This window comes from Thermobia domestica, chromosome 8, assembly GCF_964235325.1.
Source record: "Thermobia domestica chromosome 8, izTheDome1.hap1.1, whole genome shotgun sequence".
Classification (NCBI taxonomy): Eukaryota; Metazoa; Arthropoda; class Insecta; order Zygentoma; family Lepismatidae; genus Thermobia; species Thermobia domestica.
Window position 1 is genome coordinate 9,840,795 of NC_137461.1, and position 26,293 is coordinate 9,867,087.

A 26,293-nucleotide genomic window follows, 5' to 3' on the forward strand; every position below is an offset into this window, starting at 1 on the left:
ACTTGTACTTTGTGTCCCTAACAGATTACGGGATTCGATCTTTGATGAACTACATACACATTCATTAACCCACCCTGGCTTTACGAAATTACATCTGCTATTGAAATCGAAGTATTACTTCCCGCAGATGAAGCAGTGGCTGCATCAAAAATTAGCTAGGTGTCATGAATGTTCTCTGTTTAAAAGATCGTACAAACCATCTGTCGAAACAGTGCAACAGTTACCGCACGAGACCATTTTCAAGTGCTTTTCCATTGACTTGGCCGTGTAGCGTGAATTTTCGTTCGACAAAAAACAATGTAAATGTTTTTTGGAAAGATCTTGTAATCCATCTATGTGACGGTAAATGCTCGCTTTGATTAAGTGATTCGCGTTTTTAACGCTAGGGTGAGCTGAGTCTAAGTCTTGACTACGATGTCACCGTTTGACCTGACATCTAGTGGCCGAAGTAAAAACCTATTCAACTGAACGTGTAATCTTTAGTTCTATGGACAGGTGAGGTAGAGGAATGTTGTGAATTCCTTCTGTTCCATTTGATAACGTCGAAAATGAGTTGAATAGACTAAGTATAATTAACATTTAAGTTTGCTATATTCACTGTCTTGAGAGGCTATTTAATTAGGCAAATGTTTTCTAAATTCAAACCTTTTCCTTTTCTCCCGAGATTAGTGGATATTAGTAATATTTGAAATTAAATCTAGAAATTAGTAATGGTATTTTTGGCTGCTTAACTAGAAATTGTTACGACGTAGTGGTGAATGACTTTCGGTATATCTTTCTATTTTGGAGTGCTTATTTATGTTTCATCGTGTTTATTAATTGGATTCCGTTTAATACGTACTGAAAATCATTTAATCAACTTGTGCAATTACTGCAATCTTCATTCTTGTTGTGTGTTAAAATTGCGTAAAGATTTTTGCTCCTTTAAAAAAACCAGTTATATAGAGCTTTCAAAGTTTGCTCCTTAAAAGCTCGAAATATTAGCTTTAAACGATCTAAACTATTTATATTTTGTTTGGCTTTATGTTATTTTGTTATATACAAAGATATTCATATTAATAGTTGTTGTTGACAATTTCCTTTTGAAAAAAAAAAAGTTAAGAATAAAGATTTACTAGCATGTATTTCATGGAGTCTTAATGAAACGAACCGAGGTCCCTATGTATGCGGTGTTTTTCGCTACATAGAAAATATATTAAATCACCTGTCCATAGAACTCGGTTCTCTGTAGGCCGGGAAGGCTCCATGAATGTAGAATATAAATGCCTTTGTAAGAGGAAAATTATTAAGCGTGTCTTTTTGCTCTCAAAATTTAGTAAAAGTAAAAAACCCCTTTGGAAGTATTTAACCTTCAAAATTCTAATCCCTTATGGATCAATTTGGCAATTTTTGTGATACGGATAGAGAAAGTAATACCTCTTTTGGTACTGATTTAGTATGGAGTGGCCACACGTTAGGCGATGTTACAATGAGTGAGAGTGTAATTTCGCGTATAGAGAACTCAAATAATGCTCACGTTTGTGGAAATAAAGGCCCTTGTCATAGACATAATGAAAATGTAACCATTGAACCTCTGGGATATATTAAATTTAATGAAAAAGTAAGTGAACATAGAGAACCACCTAGCACAAGTTTGATGTACGGTAAGAACCATATGCAAAATTTTCAATCTTTTACGGACGAAAGTGATCGAACCACCTATGTTAAGACATTTTATAGGAGTAATATTGGAAATGAACCTATTAGTGAACAAAGTCAAAGTAACTTGATGGGTAGAACCTTACAATGTGGACCCATAAGTTCACAGCCTAAATTAAACCAACCTTTGGGATACGGTTTTAAGTTTGACAAGTATTTATCAGAAACTGTGTGTAAATCTGTGCAAAATCAACTTCATGATATTCCGTACGTAGACGGAAGTGATAGTTTGGCTTTCTGTCAGTTCTTACTGAAGGTGGAACTTTTGATATCACGTGGAATTGCACCGAATGAAGTGATTTTGGTTTCGGTTTTGGGTAAACTAAATGGTGATGCGTATAGAGAGATGCAAGTACTGTTGAATGAAACCTTAGAATGGCGCCATATATCTGAAAGGTTACTTCAGTTATTTGTGTCTACTATAGCACGTATGAAATTCACCCAGGAACATTTATACCGTGTCATGAGAACGTCCGAATCATTTTATGAATTCGTTCAAGAAAAAATCTGTGTTTTGAACATTTTGTGTATTCCCATGTGTGAGGAAGAATTTTGTACACTCGTGTGCAATTTAGTAACGCCTGAAGTAAGAAATGTACTTGTTTTAACGCAAATTCCAACCAGTAAGCAACTTTTGTTAGATTTTGCTAGGTCATACGATTCAAACTTAAGGTACACCAAGGATTTTTGTACCGTTTCATCTAACCAACCAATGCGTATTTCTTATGGGAGTAATACTTTTTCTCGCCCGCAACCTAAATTCTTTAGTAAAAAGCCTGCGTTTTCTAATGCTAAGATATATGGTGGGTGTAATACATGTGGGAAACCTACTCATCGTTCAGTTACATGCAATTATAATTCTAAACAATTAGAAAGGTGTGAAAATAATGCATGTGGAACTTTGCCAACTGAAAACTTTACTTATCAACAAAATGTGGCAAAAGTAGTAGTGTCAGTTTGTCACGAAAATGTCTTTTGTGTGATCGATAGTGGCTCATCTATAAATTTAATCGGTAGAGCATTTTTAAATAAACTGAAAGAAAAATGTAGACCAAAAACTAAATCAGTGAACATTTCGATTTCGGGTATACCTGGAACTAAAACAAGTAAGGAATTAGTGCAAATTATTTTTTTCATAAAACGTAAGAAATTCGTGGATTGGTTCGCAGTAGTTGAGGAAACTGAACTTAACCTTTTGCTCGGTACACCTTTCTTACATGAACACCAAGTTTATGTGGACTACGCTAAAAACTTAGTGCATTTTCCTCGAGAAAATCTTACTGTAAAGTTAGCTTCTAACTCCGAGAGACCATGTGAGAACAACTTCTGTGCTCCAGTTTCTAATTTCAGGGTTGCCCAGGAACGACCCTTGTCACCTTGCTCAATCGGCAGTGGTCTTCATGGGAGACACAATCCTGAATCTCAAAATGTTTGTCGTCGGGGAAGAGAGTCTGTCGTGAGTTATGGGAATGCTGATGTGGGAGGAAAAGGAGCTGATCCCAGATCGTCGGCTGCCTTGTATGCTGAAGCTGGTCCTAGTGGTGTAGGACAGCAGGGGGTTCCCTCAACATCTTGCCAAGCTGAAAGGAGTTTCCAACCAAATCATTCTTCACCGGATCACAAGGAGGACGAAGAAAAAGGTACAGTTGATGTGTTAACAAATTTGTATTCACCTGATCTTGAAAGCTATGTTAAAGATCTTATTTCTAGATATCCGGATGTAGTCACTGATAAACTAGGTACAATTAAAGATTATGAAATAGAAATCCAGCTTGAAGATAAGAGTCCTTCGGTGACTCAACCATATCCGCTAGCCAAACATAAATTGAATGAACTCGAGAAATTCGTAGATGATCTAATAGCTAGAAATGTGGTTGAAGAAGTAGATAGCTCACCTTATGTGTCACCTTGCTTCTTAGTTGTCAATAATGACAAGTCTAAGCGGCTTGTAGGTCAATTACTCTAATATTAATAGGAAGGTGGTAGCTTCAGGGTATCCAACTCCCAATGTTGAAGCGTCTATAGCAAATATAGGAGGTCATAAAATTTATTCAAAATTAGATCTAAAGCTTAGCTATTTTCAGTTAAAATTAGCAAAAGAATCTCAAAAATACACTGTATTTGCTACCCCAACTAGACTCTTAGCTTTCAAAACTATGCCAATGGGTTTCTGTCATTCCGGATTTGCATTAACTAGAGTTTTAAATAAAATATTTAAAGACTTAATTGGTGAACATTTAGATCTGTTTGTTGACGACATTTGTATACATACCAATGATGTAGAAACACATAAGGAAATTTTAGAAAAGGTGTTTGCTCGATTAAAAGAATGGGGAATAACCATCTCTCCTAGAAAAACCTTTTTGTTTAAAAGAAAAATAAAATATTTAGGATATGAGTTTGAAGATGGAAATATGAAAATCGATCCAGATAGAGTTGAAATTATAAAGAATTTACCTAAGCCTCGTAATAGGAGAGCATTAGCAAGATTGATAGGTTTTGTATCCTATTATTTAAAATTTTTACCAGGGTATTCAGAATATTTAGCACCTTTGTACAAGTTGAAATCTGAAAAGGTCCCTTTTCGGTGGGGAAAGGAAGAAGATGATTTGTTAAATAAAATTAAAGAGGCAATAGTAGATCATGTTGTCCTGAAAATACCAGACTTTAGAGAGCCATTTGTTATACACTGTGATAGTAGTTGTAAAAATTATAGTGCTATTTTATCACAGTATGATGATACAGGTAAACTTCGACCCGTATATTTTTGGTCTAAGGCGATTCCAGAGAGTGAATGGTCAAAGAATATATTTGAATTGGAGGCTCGTGCTCTTTGTTTAGCACTTTCGAAATTTGATATGTATCTGTTTAAAAAATTTACTGTTTTCTCAGATAATTCCAGTTTAACTTGGATATTGCGTAACCACAAGCGTCAGCGCAAATATGGGTATCTGATCGAGCGTATCAGTAAGTATAAGTTTGATGTAGTTTATCTGCGCTCTCGCCGTAACCATCTTGCAGATTATTTAAGCCGTATTTATCAATATACGGAGTTTACTCCTCCATCTGAGGAAATTGTAGAAATTGATGAGTTTGAAGGCAAAGAGGTACATGTATCATATTTTAACTTGTGGGAGGAGCCTTTATTAAATGAACCTTTGCATAAATATCAACGCGAAGACACGGAGTTAAAAGAAATTATAGATAAAATAGAAAATGGTGAAAATGTAAGAAATTATCGTCTTAAAAATAATATTTTGTTAAAGAAAACCAATGGTAGAGTGAATGGTGGTCTAAGAGCAGTAGTACCAAAATCAATGGTAAATACAGTTATAAAATATCATCATGATGAAGTTGTAGGGGGTGGTCACAGTGGGATTTCCCGCACGATAGCTAAGATAGCATCTAAATTTACTTGGAAAAATATGTTCGATGAAATTAGGAACTATATACGCCAATGTATTGTCTGTCAAAAATCGAATGATAGAAACACTCTTAAATACGGGGAATATTATTCTAGGAAAGTAATTTATCCATGTCATACTTATTATTTAGATACCTTAGGGCCTTTGCCTAGCAGTAAGGGTTTTAAATATATCCTAGTTCTGGTAGATGCTGCTAGTAGATTTGTTGTAATGGAACCTTTGAGAACATTAAGTTCACGTCTCATATGTGACAAATTAGAAAAGATCTTTATGTTTTATGGGTTATGTAATAAGCTGGTTCATGATCAGGGATCATATTTTATGTCTACGACCTTTAAGAACTTTCTTTTTAGTAGGGGTATTCAGAATGTTACTACATCTAGCTACTCTCCTAGCTCTAATTTAGTTGAAAGACAGAATAAGGTAATTCGTCTAATATTAAGGTCTTACATTCATCAAAATCAAACAAAATGGGTTGATTTCATTAGGCAAGTTCAATACACCATGAACGTCAGTATAAATTCAGAAACGAAGAAGACACCTTCTGAAATTTTCTTAGGGCGTAAAATGTTCAACCCAATGGATGTAATTTGGCTTTTAGACTTAGGAATAGTAGAATCCTCTACAAATAAAGAAGAGATAAGTAAAACGATCATGACTAATATAGAAAAGGCGTGGCTCCGAAAAGAAAAGCTATTTAACAAAAAGAGAGTTCCTTGTACTCTTCAAGTAGGGGAACTGGTTCTTGTAAAAAGGATTATGAAGGCTTCTTTAGATAAAAAGTTTAACCCAAAATTTGCATTGCAATATTCTGGCCCATTCCGTATTTTGAATTATCCGACAAAGAATACAGTATGGTTAGAATCTGTTGAAGATCCCACTAAGAAACTAAAAAGACATGTAATGTATATAAAAAAGTATTACCCTCCCCGAACTTCGGATGATATAGTAAATGAAAATTAAGGTCAAAAATTAAAGGAGTTAATTCAGTCTACTAAGAGAACCTATGTAAATAGTGTATAAATTTATGTGTATGTTTATTTTGTAAGAATACTGTTCGTTGTGTTTGTATCCTGCAGGAATGTATTGTGATCGAGTTCTGTATTGTCCACGACGCTTGTCATGTTGTCAATCCTGTTGTCAATGTTGTCATCCAACTGGTGCAAGGAGCAATTCCAGAGATCAACCTTAAAGATCCTGTCATTGAGTGCAGTGCCATGTCTCGACTAAGAAGGATATGTATGTATATTAGAAATCCAGGCCTGGGAAACAACAAGTAAGAGATCTATTCTTTTCTTATCGAGTGACATTGGAAATATGAACTTTATAAAATTACAACTCAAATTCACTATCTGGAAAATCTTTATAAAAAAAAAATTAAATGCGGGAGGCACTTTATTAAGTAGCGTGAATTTTCGTTCGAGAAAAAAAAAATGTAAATGTTTTTTGGAAAGATCTTGTAATCCATCTATGTGACGGTAAATGCTCGCTTTGATTAAGTGATTCGCGTTTTTAACGCTAGGGTGAGCTGAGTCTAAGTCTTGACTACGATGTCACCGTTTGACCTGACATCTAGTGGCCGAAGTAAAAACCTGTTCAACTGAACGTGTAATCTTTAGTTCTATGGACAGGTGAGGTAGAGGAATGTTGTGAATTCCTTCTGTTCCATTTGATAACGTCGAAAATGAGTTGAATAGACTAAGTATAATTAACATTTAAGTTTGCTATATTCACTGTCTTGAGAGGCTATTTAATTAGGCAAATGTTTTCTAAATTCAAACCTTTTCCTTTTCTCCCGAGATTAGTGGATATTAGTAATATTTGAAATTAAATCTAGAAATTAGTAATGGTATTTTTGGCTGCTTAACTAGAAATTGTTACGACGTAGTGGTGAATGACTTTCGGTATATCTTTCTATTTTGGAGTGCTTATTTATGTTTCATCGTGTTTATTAATTGGATTCCGTTTAATACGTACTGAAAATCATTTAATCAACTTGTGCAATTACTGCAATCTTCATTCTTGTTGTGTGTTAAAATTGCGTAAAGATTTTTGCTCCTTTAAAAAACCAGTTATATAGAGCTTTCAAAGTTTGCTCCTTAAAAGCTCGAAATATTAGCTTTAAACGATCTAAACTATTTATATTTTGTTTGGCTTTATGTTATTTTGTTATATACAAAGATATTCATATTAATAGTTGTTGTTGACAATTTCCTTTTGAAAAAAAAAAGTTAAGAATAAAGATTTACTAGCATGTATTTCATGGAGTCTTAATGAAACGAACCGAGGTCCCTATGTATGCGGTGTTTTTCGCTACAGCCGGGAAGTTGATCGCTTCCGAACCAGATCAATACCAATACTTTTATTTGGCGACAGATCATGCCAGTGGTTTTGTTATTACGGCACCTGTGAAATCTCCAACATCAGAAGCTTTTATTAGTTTCTTTATGGACCACATTGTGACGCCCTACTCCTGTCCATCTCTCCTTTTTATGGACAAACAAACATCCCACACGTCCACGAAGACGCGGCAATTCTTAGCAAGTATGGGGGTAGAAGTTCGTTACGCCCTCCCCCACCATCATCAAACTTTGGGGCACGCTGAGAATCGAATCGGAGCCATCCAGAATGCATTGCGTTTCCTTACCAAGGAACAACACGCACGATGGCCGGACTTTCTACAGACCGCCACTGCTAGTGTAAATAAGACACCCCTCACGGAACTTCGCGTCAGTCCCTTCTCGATCCTGTTTGGTATCGAACCTGCGTTCATTATTGATCGTGTGCTTAATGCACCCGACCAAGAACTAAGCAATCACGAGAGGCTAACTCTTGCACGGGAAACGCGGGACTACGTGTTATACCGAAGGAATCAAATATTTGAACGGCAACGCGAAAAATTGCATTCTAAGAAGCAACCGACAGAGTTTCTTCCTGGATCTAAAGTCGTGGTGCAACGCATATATGCCAAACCCGGTGATTGCAGGAGTATTCAACAACTATTTGATGGCCCCTTTGAAATTCACAGCCGTCTAGATGGTAATTCATATCTAATCATACAAGATGGGAAACAGGTACCGATAGCAAAATCACGCTTGAAATTGTATGTACCGGATGAAAATCCGAGTCCCGAATTTCAAACAAAGTATAGACAATATCTGTAATTCCATTGATGGTAACAGAGCATTCGTGTAGTTTTTCATGCATAAATGCACCATATACATACATATATATGCTCAAACGCCCGACTTTGTCTCTTGTTTTCGCATATATACTACCCTACCTTAGCATCCTGCTATTCCGCAAACCCCACCAACCCATGTCTACCCCTCTACCTACGCCACTATTTAGTGCCGTATAACGTAATTCCGGTTACAATTCTGATAGCAACAAGTGTCAATGCGTATCATTCACTGTACCACGTGAGTTGTATACAAACGACAACTGCTGGAGGCAACTCCCTGTTGTTTACACTATGACACGGGCCTAGGCCCCCCCCCCGCCTCTTACTCACGTCGCTATGCGTGTCACGTTACATGCACAGTACATACAGCAAGTACTACCTTGTATTTTGATTGGCGGGACACAACGCGCTTCGCGAACTCCCACAAAAAAAAACTTACATGCACTTGTCACTACTCAGTAACATTCATTTTCTACATTGGTAGACTTCCCCTCCCTTCCCTCCCATATAGGTTCTTCGCATTCGCAAACGGAGCAGATGACTCCTTCCAGGCATTGCATGCACATAACCACACTTATATGTAATAACTGTTAGGCCCACATTTAGCGTGCATCCGCGTGGCAGCCATATTGGTTCTCTAACACATGTGTAATGACTCAACTTCGTTAGCATGTAATGAACTAACTTGTTATTTAGTGTGATTTGCATACGTAGGTTCTTATACCCACTGCCTGTATGTATTAGTGCATATGCAGCATGCTATACGAGTAATCCTACACGCTTTTCTGATAACCGTATGCTACCCTACCCTTCTTCCCCTCAGAGACAATTCGTCATACGTACATATATATGATGCATTTATACATGCTAGAAATTGACTATCCAAACTTTCATATTTTATTTTATTATGATTGTGTGCAAAACTTAAGTCCCTACCCACAGGATTCCGTAAGCTTATTATGGTACTACAGAAGTGGACCACGCTTCGTGTTACTCCATGATGCATTTTCTGATACCACAACTGTGTATAAAAACAGTTCTTTGTATTGTTAGAGGTTTGACTGTATTCCAACAATAGAAAACGAAAGGGAGACCGGTGTCCCCCGGGATTGTAAGGGATTTGGTTCCCCCCGGAATGGTACAAGTGTACCACTTACATTTGTTTCCTATAATTTAAGGACTTTGGTCCCCCTGACGTTTTAAGGGATTTGGTCCCCCCAATGGTACAAGTGCACCACTTACATTCATCCCCTCCAATTTACGGGCTTTGGTCCCCCTGACATTTTTCGGGATTTGGTTCCCCCCGGAATAGTACCAGTACACCTCTTACATTGGTTCCCCTGAGATTTAAGGGCTTTGCCCCCCTGAAATTGTGGAGGAAATACCCACCACATTGGCCCCCTAAATGGTCACAGTACATTTTATATAAGGTATTCCATCTATCTTATTTGATATAATTAATATGCGTAAGTACCTATACATAAACTATCAAAATTCTTGACACAACATTGAGATCAGTTCTCGGCGAACAATACGTAATCGCATAAATTACTTTACGGTTACATAAGAAATTCTTTATGTGCATAACATGCGCCCCCCCCCCCACAAAATATGTATCCACTCCACTGTTTCGGACAATAACAAGATATATATATAATAGTCGGCTTATTTCAGTGTTATTTATAACTAATTTTAGGCAACAAATGCATTTCTTACTGGAAGAAGGAGAAAGATTTATAGAAGCACTCTACATAGGCAGAGTTTCAAGGTTAAAAAAAAAATAAAAAAAAAGAAAGACATCCCTAGGAAAGATACAACATAGGTTGTATGTAGCCCCTTTCCCACACCCACCCATTTCTTATTTCTTGCCAAACAGTACAACCACACAAACACAAAAACAATATGAGAAAGTCTCATACAGCACCATGTAAGCTCATTCCTTTGGCAATGAACTTACGTGCCTTTTACCCCAATGAATGCATTTGTTCCCACGTTTCTCATGAAACACACTCTCTTATATATAAAAAATCTAGAAAAAAATAATAAACCGAATGAATATATGTGTAATGACTCCAAATCCCGCCGCGTACATTATAAAAAAAAAATAAATAAAAAAAACACCTTGGTACTTACCATGCAGCTAACAAAACCCCAAGCAAGACGGATGCAGCCTCCATCACAACTATATATCAAATGGAATAACCCCATCCACGCGTTTGGTGGTTTAGACAAATTTCCTCCAAGGGTTTCCTACCCTTGTACGGTTGTGATCACGCAGCCTACCATGCATACGCAATGGCATGCATCAGTGCATGCTGGCTCAGCGAGGTAGCAACCCTGCACGGACATTCCACAGCTTGACCTCAATCAGGTCAATGCATTCTTCCCTGCTATAATTAACCACGCTCTTTTCCTCAAAACGATTACAGGAAAATCTTAGGGAGAGAATCTATGAATGCAACAAAAAAAAAAAAAAAAAAAAAAAAGAAAAAGGAACAATACTGAAATTCAATTTGCATTTCGTTAATTTCGACTGCCTGTAAGATGAGTTCCTCTTCTCTCTTTCAGATCATGTGGCGTGTCTATGTTTTTGGCATTTTTGCACTTCAAACCGTCAAGGCCCAAAACCCAATAGAAACGAAAGATGTGGTTACAATTATTAGTGCTGTGGGTACTGTTGGATGTGTATTATCGATTCTCTTTCTTTTATGTTGGTGTCGTTATGGTAGATCCAAGAAGCGCTCCCGATTTTACAAATCGAATATCACATCCCAATTCACGCATTCTCGTTCTCCTTCTGCTCACAATAACATGGACAACCAACATCTGTTAACACGTTTGGAAGGTCAATCACCATCAACACCTTCGCTACACGATCCTGTACTTCAATCCCGTACTACTCCATCCCGACCTTCATCTCCTCCAGTGGACTCCTTGCTCAGTCCAAGATTTTTCGCATCCACACCATTTTAAATAATTCATACTCCATATGATTATTTGGTGGTGATATTTTCTATCATTCTTATATGCCAAAAAAAAAAATATTAAAAACTACAAAAAAACCTTATGCTATCTCCCATTTCCTAACCATATTCACTTATGCCTCCTAACTCTTCATTCCCCTTTTCCTTTTCTGCCTACACTAACATTTCATTTCCTCGGCAGATTGCACTGAAAGGGAATTACAGGTGCATCTTGGATGCACATTATTTTATGAACGGCTAAGGTTTGTGCAATAAAGGAAAAACCAGAGGAATATACAACATTCCCCTGATATTTATGTATATGCGTACTTAGGTTAATTGCTTTACATTTGTTATATCTGTATATATATATATATATATATGTGTATATTTTCTATTGTTCATATGTGTATTACGATTGTAATGTAACCAGGTTTCAACGATCCATTGCCTGCCATACGAGTAAGACAATCCTTTCAACATTACTTAAAATGTCATTAATATACAACTCTTAACACTTTACTTTTCTGGATTCCCTCAAAACACTCAATTGTAGGATGTTTGTCCCTATTGGACATGTTCTTTAGGTGTATTCGCGAATGTACTCAACGTAGTTACGTTACATTTTACACCGATATTACAACCTCATGCCTCATTAGCCATTCTTGGTACCATTGGCTAGTTAATGTTATTTTTCCTCCCTATGTCACCGATCTACATATTCTAGGCATGAAAGTGACGTTTGCATCTAGTGTCTAGGAAGTGTGATTCACGAGTTTCACGACGTACAAGTGTTTTTTCCAGTGCCTCGCCAAAAACCTTATACAGGGTGACCATCGAACTGTAATCGAATTCCACGATTTGGGCATCCATTACAGGATTGCTCAGTATATTTTTTTAAGTGGGGGAATATCACGAAAATATCAACTTTGATCGAATTTTTTAATTTAAGAGATCAGACATTTCATCATTAAAACAGTGTCGCCGTAGAGATACCAAAAATGTGTAAATAAGATATAAATGGTATTTCTAAAAACATGTACGAAGGACACCAGGAAATGAAAACACTTATATAAGCAAAAACAATTTTCTTCAGTGAAAGTGTGAAAGTCACGCATACGTCATAGAAACTATTATTTCATAGTCTAGAATAGACTGATCCGGAAGGACTTGAGAGTGAAAATAACAGATGAGGCGAATATAAAAACTCTTGGTTTTTAGACCAGGGGATCTTGTCTTCTCTCGGTCGTAGTGAGGATCGAGTCTCGGTCGGTCTTGGCTCGTATCCGATATCGCGAGAAGTCTCGTCTCGTTAACTTTGTCTCGTTTTGGACAATACTTGGCGGACTACTGTATTGGGAATCCAGAACATGTAAGTTGTATATTTTACGGTTTTTCTTAATTTGACACATAAGTATGGTCAGGCAAATGCGATTTTCCTTGTCCTCGGAACCTTAAGTTAAGATATACTAGGATTAAGATAAATGACAAAGCGATAGATGTTAAGAGAATATTTAAAACGATTTTTATCATGTAATGCTATTTATTGTCGATCTACTCGCAATGTACTAATAGAGTTTATCTAATAACTGCATTATTGTCGAATAATTTCAATAGATGTCAGATTTGAATAACATTGAGACAATGCAAACAACACATTTTCAAGTGGGTGACTCAACGATTGATTCCGTTAAGTTTATCGGGTTTAGAATAGCTTTGTAAGAGTCAAACCCACATCTGTGTAAATAAAAATCTCATAATAAACGAGATAGCTAAGGATAACATCTGTGTCATCTATGTGTTCTCGTAAAATAACTTTAACCTCTGTTTCCCACGTCAGGTTTTGTGGATATGGTACTCAGGTACTCAATAACCACGATATTACTGAGGTAAATAAAGCAGATAAGTGATATAATGGTAATTATCATAACAACCTAAATTACATAACGTATTTATCACGGATTAAGTAACGTTTTATCTGTGATAGCATATTCCAAGCGTACGCATGAGCAATCAAAAAGCTTTGTGAACGCTTCAAATATCCGCTCTGTTAGCTGAAGGTATTTTGAGATCTCATTTATCGAAGGTGAAGAGTCATACTCATTGATTCGAGCGAGTTACAATGAGTGCCTAAATTTCTTAAAATTAACAACCGTTGGGCTAGCGGAATATCTTGGCCGATTTGAACAAGTCTTTCCTCTAAACCATTAACAGTTAGAACTATTGTGGCCCGGAGTGTATTTTGGATAGTTATTTTATTTTGTTTTCGTTTTTAATTAATTAGAATTATGTTTTATTAGAAGTCAGAACTTACATATTGTTTCAGATTAATGTAATAAAATTAAGAAATGCTGCAGACAGACGGAGACATCACAAAAGCACGTTGCGTTGTGTTTATGGTTATGTAATGATTAAATAATGTTAAAGACACGATTTGGCAAATGTTGTAATTGTTGTGATGAGAGAGGAAAAATTATTACTTGAGAGAATTGGGGAAACTTGATGTCAGGAAAGATTGTAAAATTTTGTTAACATCTACATAATTTTTGGGCATGTCAAAACTGTCGGCATTGCAGATACAGGCATTCTGGGGATTTCAATCATCGAGAGACAATGAATAAACCGAGAGGTTTCATCAACCAGATGGAACAACACGAGGAATACGAGAGATGACGCGGCAGATTTCAACAATTGGAAAGAGAACAAAAACCCAGAGATTGGAGGAACTTGAGTAGTAGCTCGAGGTAGTAGACACGAGCGAGTAGTCGAGAAGAGTTGTCAGTTAGTAGCGGAGAGAGAGCTAGATCAGACTTTGGACTTGTATAGTCCATGATCATCGAATATTCTCTGGAGTCCAAATAACAGCGAGTACTTCCATAGAGCAGCCAAAGAGTGGACGGAAGACAGAACCATCATCGCCGAGACGCAGAACAATCCAGCAGGTATGTGTCCCCTTGCTGAATTTGTTACCAGTGATACAATAACCAGAAATGCAGTTAGTGTGATCTGACAGAGTTTGACTTACCCGATAACTACACTTAACATTACGCTGAACACAAATTTTTGAATTGAAAATACATGAATGTCATTGTGGTAAATTGGAGTTGTCATTTCTCTTCATTATCCTCTCGCATAACATGCAAGAATCGATCATTTCCCGTCCATTTCAGATAGTGGACGGAAGGGAGCTTTCTTGTGTCAACACGCATTTTCATCCCCTTATTTAGGCACGACACAGGGAAGTTCACACTATTACATTTAAGTATTAACAAATTAAGCAACATAAAAAATATATAGTAAAAATGTGAATTTTTACCAAAATTCGGCAAACTTTACAGCACATGGGCGACCAAAAGATATAAACCGGTTTTATTTTTTAACTCCTTTTTAATCTCCCTAATTTGCAACTTTTCTATGGTATTAAGACTTGAAAAAAAGACCTTTTTCGGCCCATCTTACTGCAAAGTGACCACTACTAGTATACTGCCAACACTTCTTAGCTTTTAACAACCCCATTTTGTGTACTTTTTTTATTCTTACTAATCCTCCTTTTCACTTTTCGAAGCAGAAAGTAATTTTCTGATATCATATAGTGATATGTTGGATTTAAATGTTATAAAACACTCAATTAAATTAAGGATCTAACTCCCTATCCCCAAACTTTCTTTCTTTCATATTCTTTGAAATAAGCCAATATTGATTGCAGTTTAATGTTTACAAACTGATACTTGTCTGCAATATATGTATTTAATGAGCGGTAATATGGTTTTAGTTATGCGTCTCAAATCTAAAATTCTTACAGAAATACGAATTGTCAAACAAAAATACTAAAGTTCAACTCACTGCAAGAAAGAATTCCCTGGATAACGTAAAGAACGATCCTCCATTTATTGTTAATGGTTTCTGGCATCTCTGAGAGATCATCTGCAAAATCTGGATTGTATCTGGGTCGAGATCCATCCATCGGGCGTTGTATACTACGTCTGCCAAAGATTCACTCTGCAATAACAAGTAACATTTCATATACAACAATGGCAATCACCTGGACATTCATAAGTTTGAATCAAGCTGCAATACATCTGCGAATATCAATTTATAATACATTATGATTATTGGCTGAAATTTAGTAACTTGAAGTATTTGGTTACGTCTTTTCAATGAACTTAATAACTTCGTTACTGAATTGTCTATGTCTCTCTGGTGTGTCTGTTATTCGTGAATTTTTCAATTTGAATCGACCATTCGATGGAGCATCAAAACCTATCAGAAAGAAGTGATGAAATTTTTCGCATCATTTTCAACGTTCCCGACATATTGGCCAAAAAAGTTCCGATTTCGGGAAATATAAGGAGCCATATCTCGGGAATCGTAAATCATAGAGAGATCATGTTGGATATATCAGTACCTAAGAGGATGCTGAACATTTTGGTACCAAATAGTAACCGATTCCCACTGGTCAACTGGCCACCATTCCCAGATATTGGCCAAAAGGTTCGGATTTCGGGATATTGAAGGAAACATATCACGGGAACCGTAAATCACAGAGAGATGATATTTTGCGATTTTTTTAAAATTTTGAGCCATCCATTTTAAGCATGTGTCTTCTTAAAACAACAAATTGTAGAAAGTTTTACCAGAACTCTTAAACAAAACGCGTGGAAGAAAAATAGTACTGAAGAAAATTATAAACGGATAGATATATTACAAGAATTGTTTAATGAGTATAATAATAAAGTACATAGATATAGACTGTAGAAGTTAATAAAGAAAATACGTCTATTATGACAATATGGCTTTGTGTGCATCTTGAATAAAGGAAAAAAGAACAGCTTCCTTACAAGGCTGGCTAGAATATTTATTATAAAAAAATAAACCAGAAAAGTATGGTTTCGGAAGTATAGCACTTCCTTCCTCAAACTACACTCTACAACTCCTATTCTACAACTCTACAACTCCACTACACTCTACACTCTACAACTCCTCCACAAAAAAGAATAGAACCAGTTGAGAATCCTCATGAGCATTGCCAGAACGAACTTAAAAAGAGTAATTTAAAAAAAAAACACAGCTTTCTTACACGGCTGGCTAGAATATGTATTATTTAAAAAAAACTAGAAAACTAACGGTTTCGGAGGTGTAGCACTTCCTTCCTCAAACTACGCTCTACAACTCTACAACACTCTACACTCTACAACTCCTCAGAGTTGCAGAGTGTAGTCTGAGAAAGGAAGTGCTATACTTCCGAAACCGTTAGTTTTCTAGTTTATTTTTTTAATAATAAATATTCTAGCCAGCCGTGTAATAAAGCTGTGTTTTTATTTAAAATAACTCTTTTTAAGTTCGTTCTGGCAATGCTCATGAGGATTCTCAACTGGTTCTATTCTTTTTTTCACTTATCGATTAAAATAGTGACCAGAAAGTGGTGATGGCGATGCAGAATTGTGTATTTGTGTACGGTAACTTAACTTTTGTTTGGAAAGGAAGGCACGGTGACTCAGTGGTAGAGCGCTTACCTATCCCCACATAGACAGTACAAATATACCTGCGGGGGTCATTGGTTCGATGTCCGACCAAGTAATTTTGTGGTGGACAACATCGTATCCGTGGGTTTTCTCGGGGTACTCCTGTTTCCTCCCACTTTTTCATTCCACCAATTCTTCCACCATCATTACTTGACTTAATCACCCGTCTCCCTTAGTCTAAAAGGCATAGAGCTCCTCCGTAGCAGAGCGGTTAGCGTACGTGCCTTTGGCGTGGGAGACCCAGGTTCGATTCCCGGCGGTAGCTCATGTGGTTCGGATTCCCCGTTAATCAGTAGGTCCCGTCTCATATATCCTCGCTGTCGAAAGGGACGTTAAACCCAAAATCAACTCAACTCAACTCTAAAAGGTATACTCGTGAAACGTTAAACTGAAAGATTTCATTTCTTTTCATTGTATTTTAGTCATTAGTAATATCAGTGGCGTATTTAGGGGGACTTCCGGGCTTAAGCTCCCCCCGAAATCTTACTTACTGTAGTAAAGTATATGAAATATCTTGCAGAATTTTCACATTTTCAGACAAAGCCTTCCCCGGAACTTAGCAAATCCCCCCCCCCGAAACAAAATCGTAAATACGCCACTGAGTAAATTATTATATTTCTTTTGTTGAGAATTGGCTAAGAGGAATATTCTCCGTGCACGTCATACGGAACTCGACTCCTGGCCAGAGTACTTCCTTCAGACACAAGTTAAAGTAGTGGCTAAGATAAAACGTTAAGCAGTCGGTGACGCCTCACGTATTCTCGGTGCTGCAAAGGACTATTTCTGTAAACTCTAATTAATCTATTAATCAGTGGAAACTAATTTCTTACCTGCGTCTTCACTTTATCCCCACATAGACAGTACAAATATACCTGGGCCAAGATCAGCACGAAGTATACCAAAAGCGAACAAACAGACACCACATCGTTCACCTGAAATTATTATTACACTCGTCAAATTAGTTCATATTATTATTACACTCGTCAAATTAGTTCATATTATTATTATACTCATCAAATTAGTTCATATTATTATTATACTCGTCAAATTAGTTCATATTATTATTACACTCGTCAAATTAGTTCATATTATTATTACACTCGTCAAATTAGTTCATATTACTATTACACTCGTCAAATTAGTTCATATTATTATTACACTCGTCAAATTAGTTCATATTATTATTACACTCGTCAAATTAGTTCATATTATTATTACACTCGTCAAATTAGTTCATATTATTATTACACTCGTCAAATTAGTTCATATTAACACTGTAATAACTTATCCGTTGGTGTTATCATAAGAAACATGTTATTTGGTTTATAGTACTTCTCCTCATTACGGTACCACCTGACAGGTGGAAACTAACTTCATATACTTGGTAACAGATTTCTATGGAAAGGATGTGGTATAATAAGCAAACAGCTAAAAATCTACTAACCTTTAAGTCCGTTGAACTATCGTAAAAATGCTTTGAATGCAAGTAACAATGCTATTATTTATGCAAGGAAATTATATTTAAGATTTATGTTGTTATAACTTTTTTTAAAAATTATGTTTGAGTCATAAATAGGACTTCTTATAGCCTTAACGATGACATGTAAAATATGTCCAAATGAATAAATAAAGTTAGAAGTATGATATTCTCTAATTTTACATACGGTTCAGAAAACATTTTATGTTTTTTTAAAAAAGTTGATCTTTTGTAATGCTATATTTCTGCCATAACAGATTTTTGTAGAATGTTATGGGTTTACAATATTTCAAAACATGCTCTAATAACCTTAATACTGCATTTTAAAAACAAATTTTAAGCGTGTGATACCAAGACACTTCTTAAGACATTTTTACGACACATTCTTTTGTTTTTCATATTTTAAGTATGTTATAAATTAACTCACAAACACCTTATATATTTTTTCTTCTTGCTTTCGTTTTGAGTCTAAGCATGAATAAATTGAAGACTTCTTGTCACTCATAGCGATGGAATTTTAATATCAAGAAGTGTATATTAACCATGCTATTGTATGCATGTGAAAGTTGTTTGGTGACGGAAAGAGAAATTAAGAGTTTTGAAAGATTAATGTTTTATGTGGAAAAGATGACCAAAGGTTGTATTTGCAGAAGGTTGTTCATCCTACATTTGGCCGATTTTCAAAGTGTACTTACCCTGTGAAAAGCCGTACCGTCACAACCTGTTGCGTTCTGTTGGACCAACAAAATATGCACTATTAATTGACATTGCAAATGCCACTACAATGAGGTGCATTACAACAGAAGCATGGGCATTCTGTTATTTTTCTCCGAAAATTCCTGAAGATCAGTGAGACGATGTTGTAGAAGTCATTTTTCCACTTCAAATGGACAGAAATCCATTGTACTTGCGTTAGAACATTTGACAGGAATGCCATCATATGGACAAATACTGCTTTTCATCTTATGATAAAACCCGAGGGTGTTGTTTTATGTTTTGTATATTTTAATCCGCACCTGGTTCTTGTTGGTTCTGCACAAACTTGAAATGCCTTTCCAATACATTTGAGTCATAGTGAACTCCAGGAAATGAATATCACCGTTTATCATTTTCATGTTTAAATCCACCTCGTGTATCTCCAAATTCCACTCCGAACTATACCCAGTGATATAATATGAAAAAGTTTTCCTGTACTGGTAGCCCTTGGCCATTGATATTGCGGTACATAATTTCACAAATTTTACAATTACGCGTGAGATAATTGTAAGTTTTATCGAATGTTGCCACCGCATTGTATTTTCTTCCTTTTCAAAGTGCTCTTGGTATAATTTTCGGCAGTTTGTCTCACGTTCAATAATATGATATAGTAGATCGGCGCTGACAGTGAATTGGACCAAATTAAGTATCTAGGCTACGTTACGCTGGGATGGTGAATTCTCCTGGTCTGCCGGTGGGCGGATTCAGATAAACATCTTAAATAATACTTCGACTGGTAGCCTCGAACGAGCCTCTTTTGTTGACGACTGTTTCTGCATTGATCCCACTTGTGTTTGCCTGGCCACGAATCTTCAATTGCGCCCACTCGGATGGTGAAACATGATCTCGACACCGTTGTATTATTCGGTTGCACGATAAACTGGCTTTTAAAAAAGAGCCATAATGCACCCTTCCCACGAATGCCCCACTTTCGACAACATTTTACTAGCACCACAACAACGCTCAAACATTTGTCAGTTGAGACAGCACACTTATAAGGAAACGATTGCATGTGTTTGGTGCAACCACACAGTTTCAGCAGTGGTTCCAAATTGCTTGGATATAAAATGAACAACCTTGTGTAAAAAGCTAAGGCCTGTGACAAACATCTTGGCATTTCAGCTAAACGAATAAAACGCAAGCTCTGGCGTGACGTTGCCAAGTGATAAAGGGGTGTGGCTATGGGTAAGCAGACAAACTACAGCGCGATCAGGTGACAGGGGATAGACGTGGATGTGTGCAAAATAAACGTGATAATACTGCTGACCTCTCATTTGATAGCAGCATTTAAAGGGAACTTGGAGTGCCGCCTTCAAATGTCAAGATGTTTGTCACGCCGTTTACATAACTGTAACAATCTTCCAATAGCTATAGGTCACTGACACTCACACGTGTAATCTCATAGAGTCGAAATGGACAAGAAAGCAAAATTTATGGTCCATTAATTTTCATACAGTGGTCCAGAATCAGTAAGGCAGAAGATTGAATTGACAGCTTAAATCCACACTACAAACATTAGTATGTGTTTAGTGCTTAGAAATGTAAATACTTACTCGTGTAGCCATAAAAGCCAAGAGACACAGTATGAGTCCATCTACTAGAAATATAAGAACAACCACAGGAGATGTTATGCTGTTGATCTCGTCACATAACCTGGAACAAATGAGTGATATTAGCTCAGAATATAATATATATAAAACATAACAAAATAGGATCATTAAAACAATGTTTTCAGTGGATAATGTATCAATAATAATAAATTATAGAGGGCTTTCTGTGTAGTGTTGTAATTGTAACAAATATGGAACAGAGGCGGGTTTTAAGGTGCATGTTGCGCCCATGAAATTATTTGCAAGGATGTAATTTTTTATTGAAAATGGCACAATCAAACTAGAGGATGTTGAGGAGGGAAACACGAATTTCGGGTAGAATAATAAATTCGCAGAAATTAGACCCAAACCCATTGAGCGATGGAAACCCCCTGAGTTTGAATAACTCACCTCTACTTTGGATAAATAAACTCTCAGATTTATACTAAGGTTAATTTTGGATCTGGAATAGATAAATATAAATTTGCGTGTTGAATAGTATTGTAGATACAGTATTGCTATTTTCTTGTTATGCATAAATTAGTAGGATTGCGGTGGCTCTGTTGTATGTGGGGTCACTGGTTCGATCCTAGCCCACACCAAGTGGGTTTTATAGTGAGAAAACACAGTGATTGTGGGTTCTCTCATTCATTTTCTTCATTTCACTATTTCATTCATTCTCATCATCGCCGTTTACTTTAGTCATATTATTTTTACAAAAGCTAGTCATATCATAGGCGCCGGAAACTGGAAAATCGATGGGGCTAAGCAATATTATCGGGATGGGGCTGAACCTCCTCCCCAATATTGCAGTGTACTTTTTGCGTTCTTCTTCTTCTAAGATTTTTTTTTCGAGTTAGCTGAAGAAAACAATGTGACTAATATTTAAAAGCAATACTAATCTGAAGCTTAAATTTTAAAAATATAGTATTTGCTTCTTTTAATTACGAGGCACGTCCAGAAAGTAAGTTCCGTTTGGTAATAAAATTAAATTGTGTACAGATATAGAAAAATTATTTATTGCACAAAATTCTACAACTCTTAAACTACTTTTCCACATAACTGCCGAAATTTTGCAGGCATTTGACATAGCGTGGCACAAGGTTTTGTATACCTTCTTCATAGAAGTTCGCCGTCTGTGTCTTCAACCAGTTGGAAACAGTTTCTTTCAGCTCGTCGTCATTGTTGAAGTGTTGACCGCCAAGGGAAGACTTGAGATGTAAAAACAGATGAAAGTCGCTGCGGTTTTTCTGGATTTTGTCATCAATCGCGTGAACCAGTTCTTCTGTAACCAAAGATGGACGCCTACTTCGTTCTTCATCGTGCACGTCACTACGTCCTTCATTGAATTGTCGGACCCATCTTCTCACCATTGAATCACTCATCGCATTTTGTCCGTAAACATCGCAAATTTGCCGGTAAATTTCACTTGGTTTCACTTTCCTCGCATTCAGAAAACGAATCACCTCTTTGATTTCACAAGCGGTGGGATTTTCAATCAACACCGACATTGTAAACAAGCACAAGAAAGCGTACGTGACTGACAGCGATCTCAAATGGCGCACGTTTCTTCTCCTTGATACAGAGCGTCTACCGCGCATGTGCGGAACTGCGATCGCAGCGCTGCAACGGAGATAAATTGAAACGGAACTTACTTTCTGGACGTGCTATGTATTTGTTGCAATTTATTTAAGCATTAGGCATATTTGTGTCCCGAAACAACAGTTTTCTTTCCTCACCATACTGAAGATGTATATGGGTGGGAAAAAAATTTCAACTGACGAGGAACTGAAGATGGAGATGAAGAATTGGGCAAAAGAGGTGGCGGCAGACTTCTTCGACCAAGGCATACAAAATGATCCCTCGTCTCAGTAAGTGCATCGAGAGAGAAGGCGACTACATGTAAAAATAGTTCACACATGTACTGAGGTAAGCACGTAAAAGGTTTGTTTTAAATATTTTTTGAATCGTACAATGATTAGTTGCAGTTGTTCGGATAACACTCGGTTTTACAATTGGGAGTCCTCGTGTTGGAATATACTAGCAAATTGTTCTGGTGCGTAGAGGAATAACTTGTTATCCTGTCCAGAAGGGAACTCAGACTAATTGTCTAAGACTTCAAGATGTCTAAATCCGTTTTTGTTTAAGATAAGTCCGTTTTCAATCAAAGAAGGAATAAGCAATTTCATCTCGAAAAGGTTGCTTTTCGTACTACTCCTGAAATAGTATAGTGTATGTATGTATAGCCTCTAAGATATTTCCTTCCATAATAATTTATATATTCATTGTTAGTTGAATGAAATCTAAAACATTTTTAGGTTTTCATTTGAAAGTTCGATTATCAATAAATATTCATTATTTTGATTACTAAATTACGATTCAGAAAAAATGATTGCAAGGATAATATTTCATTTAACACCGTAGTGTTCCCATGTCTTTTTCCAGTGTTCCTAGTTCTTACAACAAAATCAAAAGAAAAATACAATAGAAAACGATTTTTCTTTAATGATATATAGAAAATAAAAGTTAAACTTAATCTTTTATAAATAAATATAGAAGCAATCTACGTTGGTAATTAATAATACTACACGTGAAAGAAAAATGACTTTCCCCTAATAAGAAATGTAAAAGAAAACATGACTTAAATCTTACAAACAAGCAAATTAAAGTTTTTACAACGCTAATAGCATATCTACACTGGAAAAAATTACCACACTTAAAGAGTTAATGTATTCACCATTTTGCATACTTTTCAAATTGTTTTAATTATAAATAACTTATATTTACCAATATACACTGTTAGATACGCATTTCATAACACACGCATAAATCTTCCGATTTGAATTAAGTTCGTACCACATGTGTTTCTGTAAAAACTAAGTTTCCAACCCACCAGCCATCGTAGACGGCAGACTGATCGTAATGTTCGTGGAGGGGGCTGCTAATAGTTTTATAGAAATCGTACAATTAAATTGTCTAGATGAACCCATATACGGTATACGAATCTATTGTAAGTTGACCATAATCTGATGCCAAGATGACGCCAGCGAACGCCTATTATGCAATTAAGTGATCTCCAGCATGGTTATGTACCGAAGCAAAAAGAAACGGGTTGCTGTTCCGCATCACTGCTGCTCGCTTGGATCGCGACATATTAGTAGTGATGGGAAGATTCCCAAAATTGGAATTTATCCGGGAATTTATGTACAATCAGAAAGAAAATTACATTCTATTACTATGTTATAATTTCAAAGTTGAATTAATTTTTATATCACAGCATATTATTACTGTTGTCCACAGAATATTCTTTAAAATCTTATATATTCTGAACAGTACTATGTTACTTTATTAACATTTTATTATATTTAGAGAGTACGGATAAATGTATATTTATTTACAATATGTTCTATCAATTAAATATGTATGAAAAAATATATAGTAAATTATATAGTAACAGTTTAAATTCATATGTAAGTGGATTTGCTCAACTTGACTCTATTACTGATATTATACACACATTAAATTTATAAATGTTATAAACAAATTAGATTAGGTAAAGGCTAAAAGATACATGTCTCACCAATTTATCAACATTTGGGCATACATATTTATATTCAAGAAATTTGCAAGATACTTACTTATCTTTATATTTTAGCACGTAACATTGCCATACACGACCTTTCATTCTACCTATTTCCCGAAATTCTATACGTTAATTCACATGTAAAAGAAGTCCGAGTACCTCTTCAGAAATTCGAGTCAGAGAGAGGAGATAGACCGAGTTCTATTACTAATAGTAGTTCAGGGTTTATTAATAGGACTTCATCTCTATTTCTACATAATTCTAAATTACTTTACAAAATGTTTCCTTTTCATCATTCGTAAATTAATACTTTGCTAATTTTGGCTGTTTTTTAGCATTGGGGGCCAGCATTTGCACCTACTTTTTAGCGATATTCTATTCCGATGCGGTTGTTTTATGGTTTCATACGTTAAATTACGTTACCAACATTAAATTCAGACAGCATTGCAGAGCGAGCGTTAGCGAATGAAGGCGGGTTAGAGTCCCGCATGGCACGTAGTTTTCTATCTTCGTTACCAACAGTTGACTTTCTTTACTCACATAAATCACTTCCACTTACCTTTCCGTTTTGTATAAATCCCCTACTACCTAAAAAAAAGTATGTCCGATACTTTCTTTACTACTTGAACATCACTATCAACTCATTTCTTCCGTAAATCATCCTACTTTTTGCTAGTTTTGGCCTCCAATACTAAACAGTTTCCCTACTTTTTAGTGCAAATGAAAATGGAACAAAAAATTATATTATTAGTTCTATAAAGTACCGTCAAATAATTTTAAAATCTTTACCTCCAAACTCTTTAAAACCTAGAAGTAAATCATAATATATCAAAACAAAGTAATTAGTCATATGGTTCTTATAATTTGGAAGATAAAGTAAAGAAATGAAAATAAATTCCGTCCCGGGAATTTATAGGCCAGGGAAAAAAACCCGGGAATATTCCCATTTTTAAATTCCTTCCCACCGGGAATATTCCCACTGCCCACCACTACGTATCAGTGATTCATCGATGATGTACATATTCGGGGACAGAATGTTACCTAAGTTTACCCACATCGCTTCGGGTATCTTGGACAAAATGGAGGTTCGGGCTAACTTGGCTTACAAGACCATTCGTTTCGTTATGATCACGGATTTTTTGCTGTCAGCTTTAGTCAAAATCAAGTGATTTTAATCTCAAATAAACATATCACAGCGTATGTTTCTTTAACCTAGCAGCTATGTTTGAAAATTGTAACTATCCCTTTTAGTACCTTGCGTTCTTACAGTCTACTTGAATTCGTTCTGTTCACCATCAGGGATGACCTTCATCAAAATCGGTCTTATAATTATGGCCAGTCCTTCACGTTCATTCAGAGCAGGAGCAATACACTGGTTTGAGGCGTTGCTCCTTTCTGAACACGGGCTTGAGACCGACTACGGTGGGGTCTGTTGTCACTCTTCTTGATATGTGAAATGACAAATATTTGACCCATTTGCCACAGCAATGTTTCTTCCAGGCACAGGCCTACTTTTGAACGGATGGGGAAGAGACCTTGCCCTTTCGGGGCTAAGGTAAGTTGCGATTATATGTTATTCATGTGCTGGAGCAAATGGTGTCCCAGTATAGCTCACTACACTTCCTCCCCCTCTGGGGAAAACATTCTGGAAGAAAGCTTGTTTACAGGGAAAATAGAATAACACAATTAAGGCAAAAATCTAATTCCACAGGGAAAAATATTTTTGCAAAAAAAAAAAAAAAAAAAAACTAAAAACAGACATGGGCGGAGTTATGGGGGGCCTGGAGGGGCCAGGCCCCCCAAAAAATCTAAGCTAAAACAATTTAAACATTTTTAGGTGCTTAATATCATTATTTAATCAACTGATCAACTTATACCTGTTACGTTAAAAAGTAATAACATCTTCTTTATTTGCATTGCTTCCTAACCATTTTTCACGATTGTTACTGAAAAATATAATTCGTTCATTATCATAAATGGATTAAACACATCTTTGAGGCTACCCAATGTATATGGATATTTTTTTTTGGTCGCTGCAGGGAAATGCAACATTACCGTTGGCAACACTGACTGTCAAACACAGAGACTGAGTATAT

General features: G+C 36.2%; 1 protein-coding gene across 1 annotated transcript; it reads right to left on the reverse strand.

Moving 5' to 3' along the window:
• Positions 1–12,502: 12,502 nt before the first annotated feature.
• Positions 12,503–20,675, reverse strand: LOC145692678 (odorant receptor coreceptor-like). Its single transcript, XM_081768060.1, has 3 exons — positions 20,579–20,675; positions 17,623–17,724; positions 12,503–15,269 (listed from the first exon to the last, which is right to left on the reverse strand). Exons 1-3 carry the CDS (start codon positions 20,588–20,590, stop codon positions 15,105–15,107), a joined length of 279 nt encoding a protein of 92 aa, XP_081624186.1. The 5' UTR covers positions 20,591–20,675; the 3' UTR covers positions 12,503–15,104.
• Positions 20,676–26,293: the final 5,618 nt, after the last annotated feature.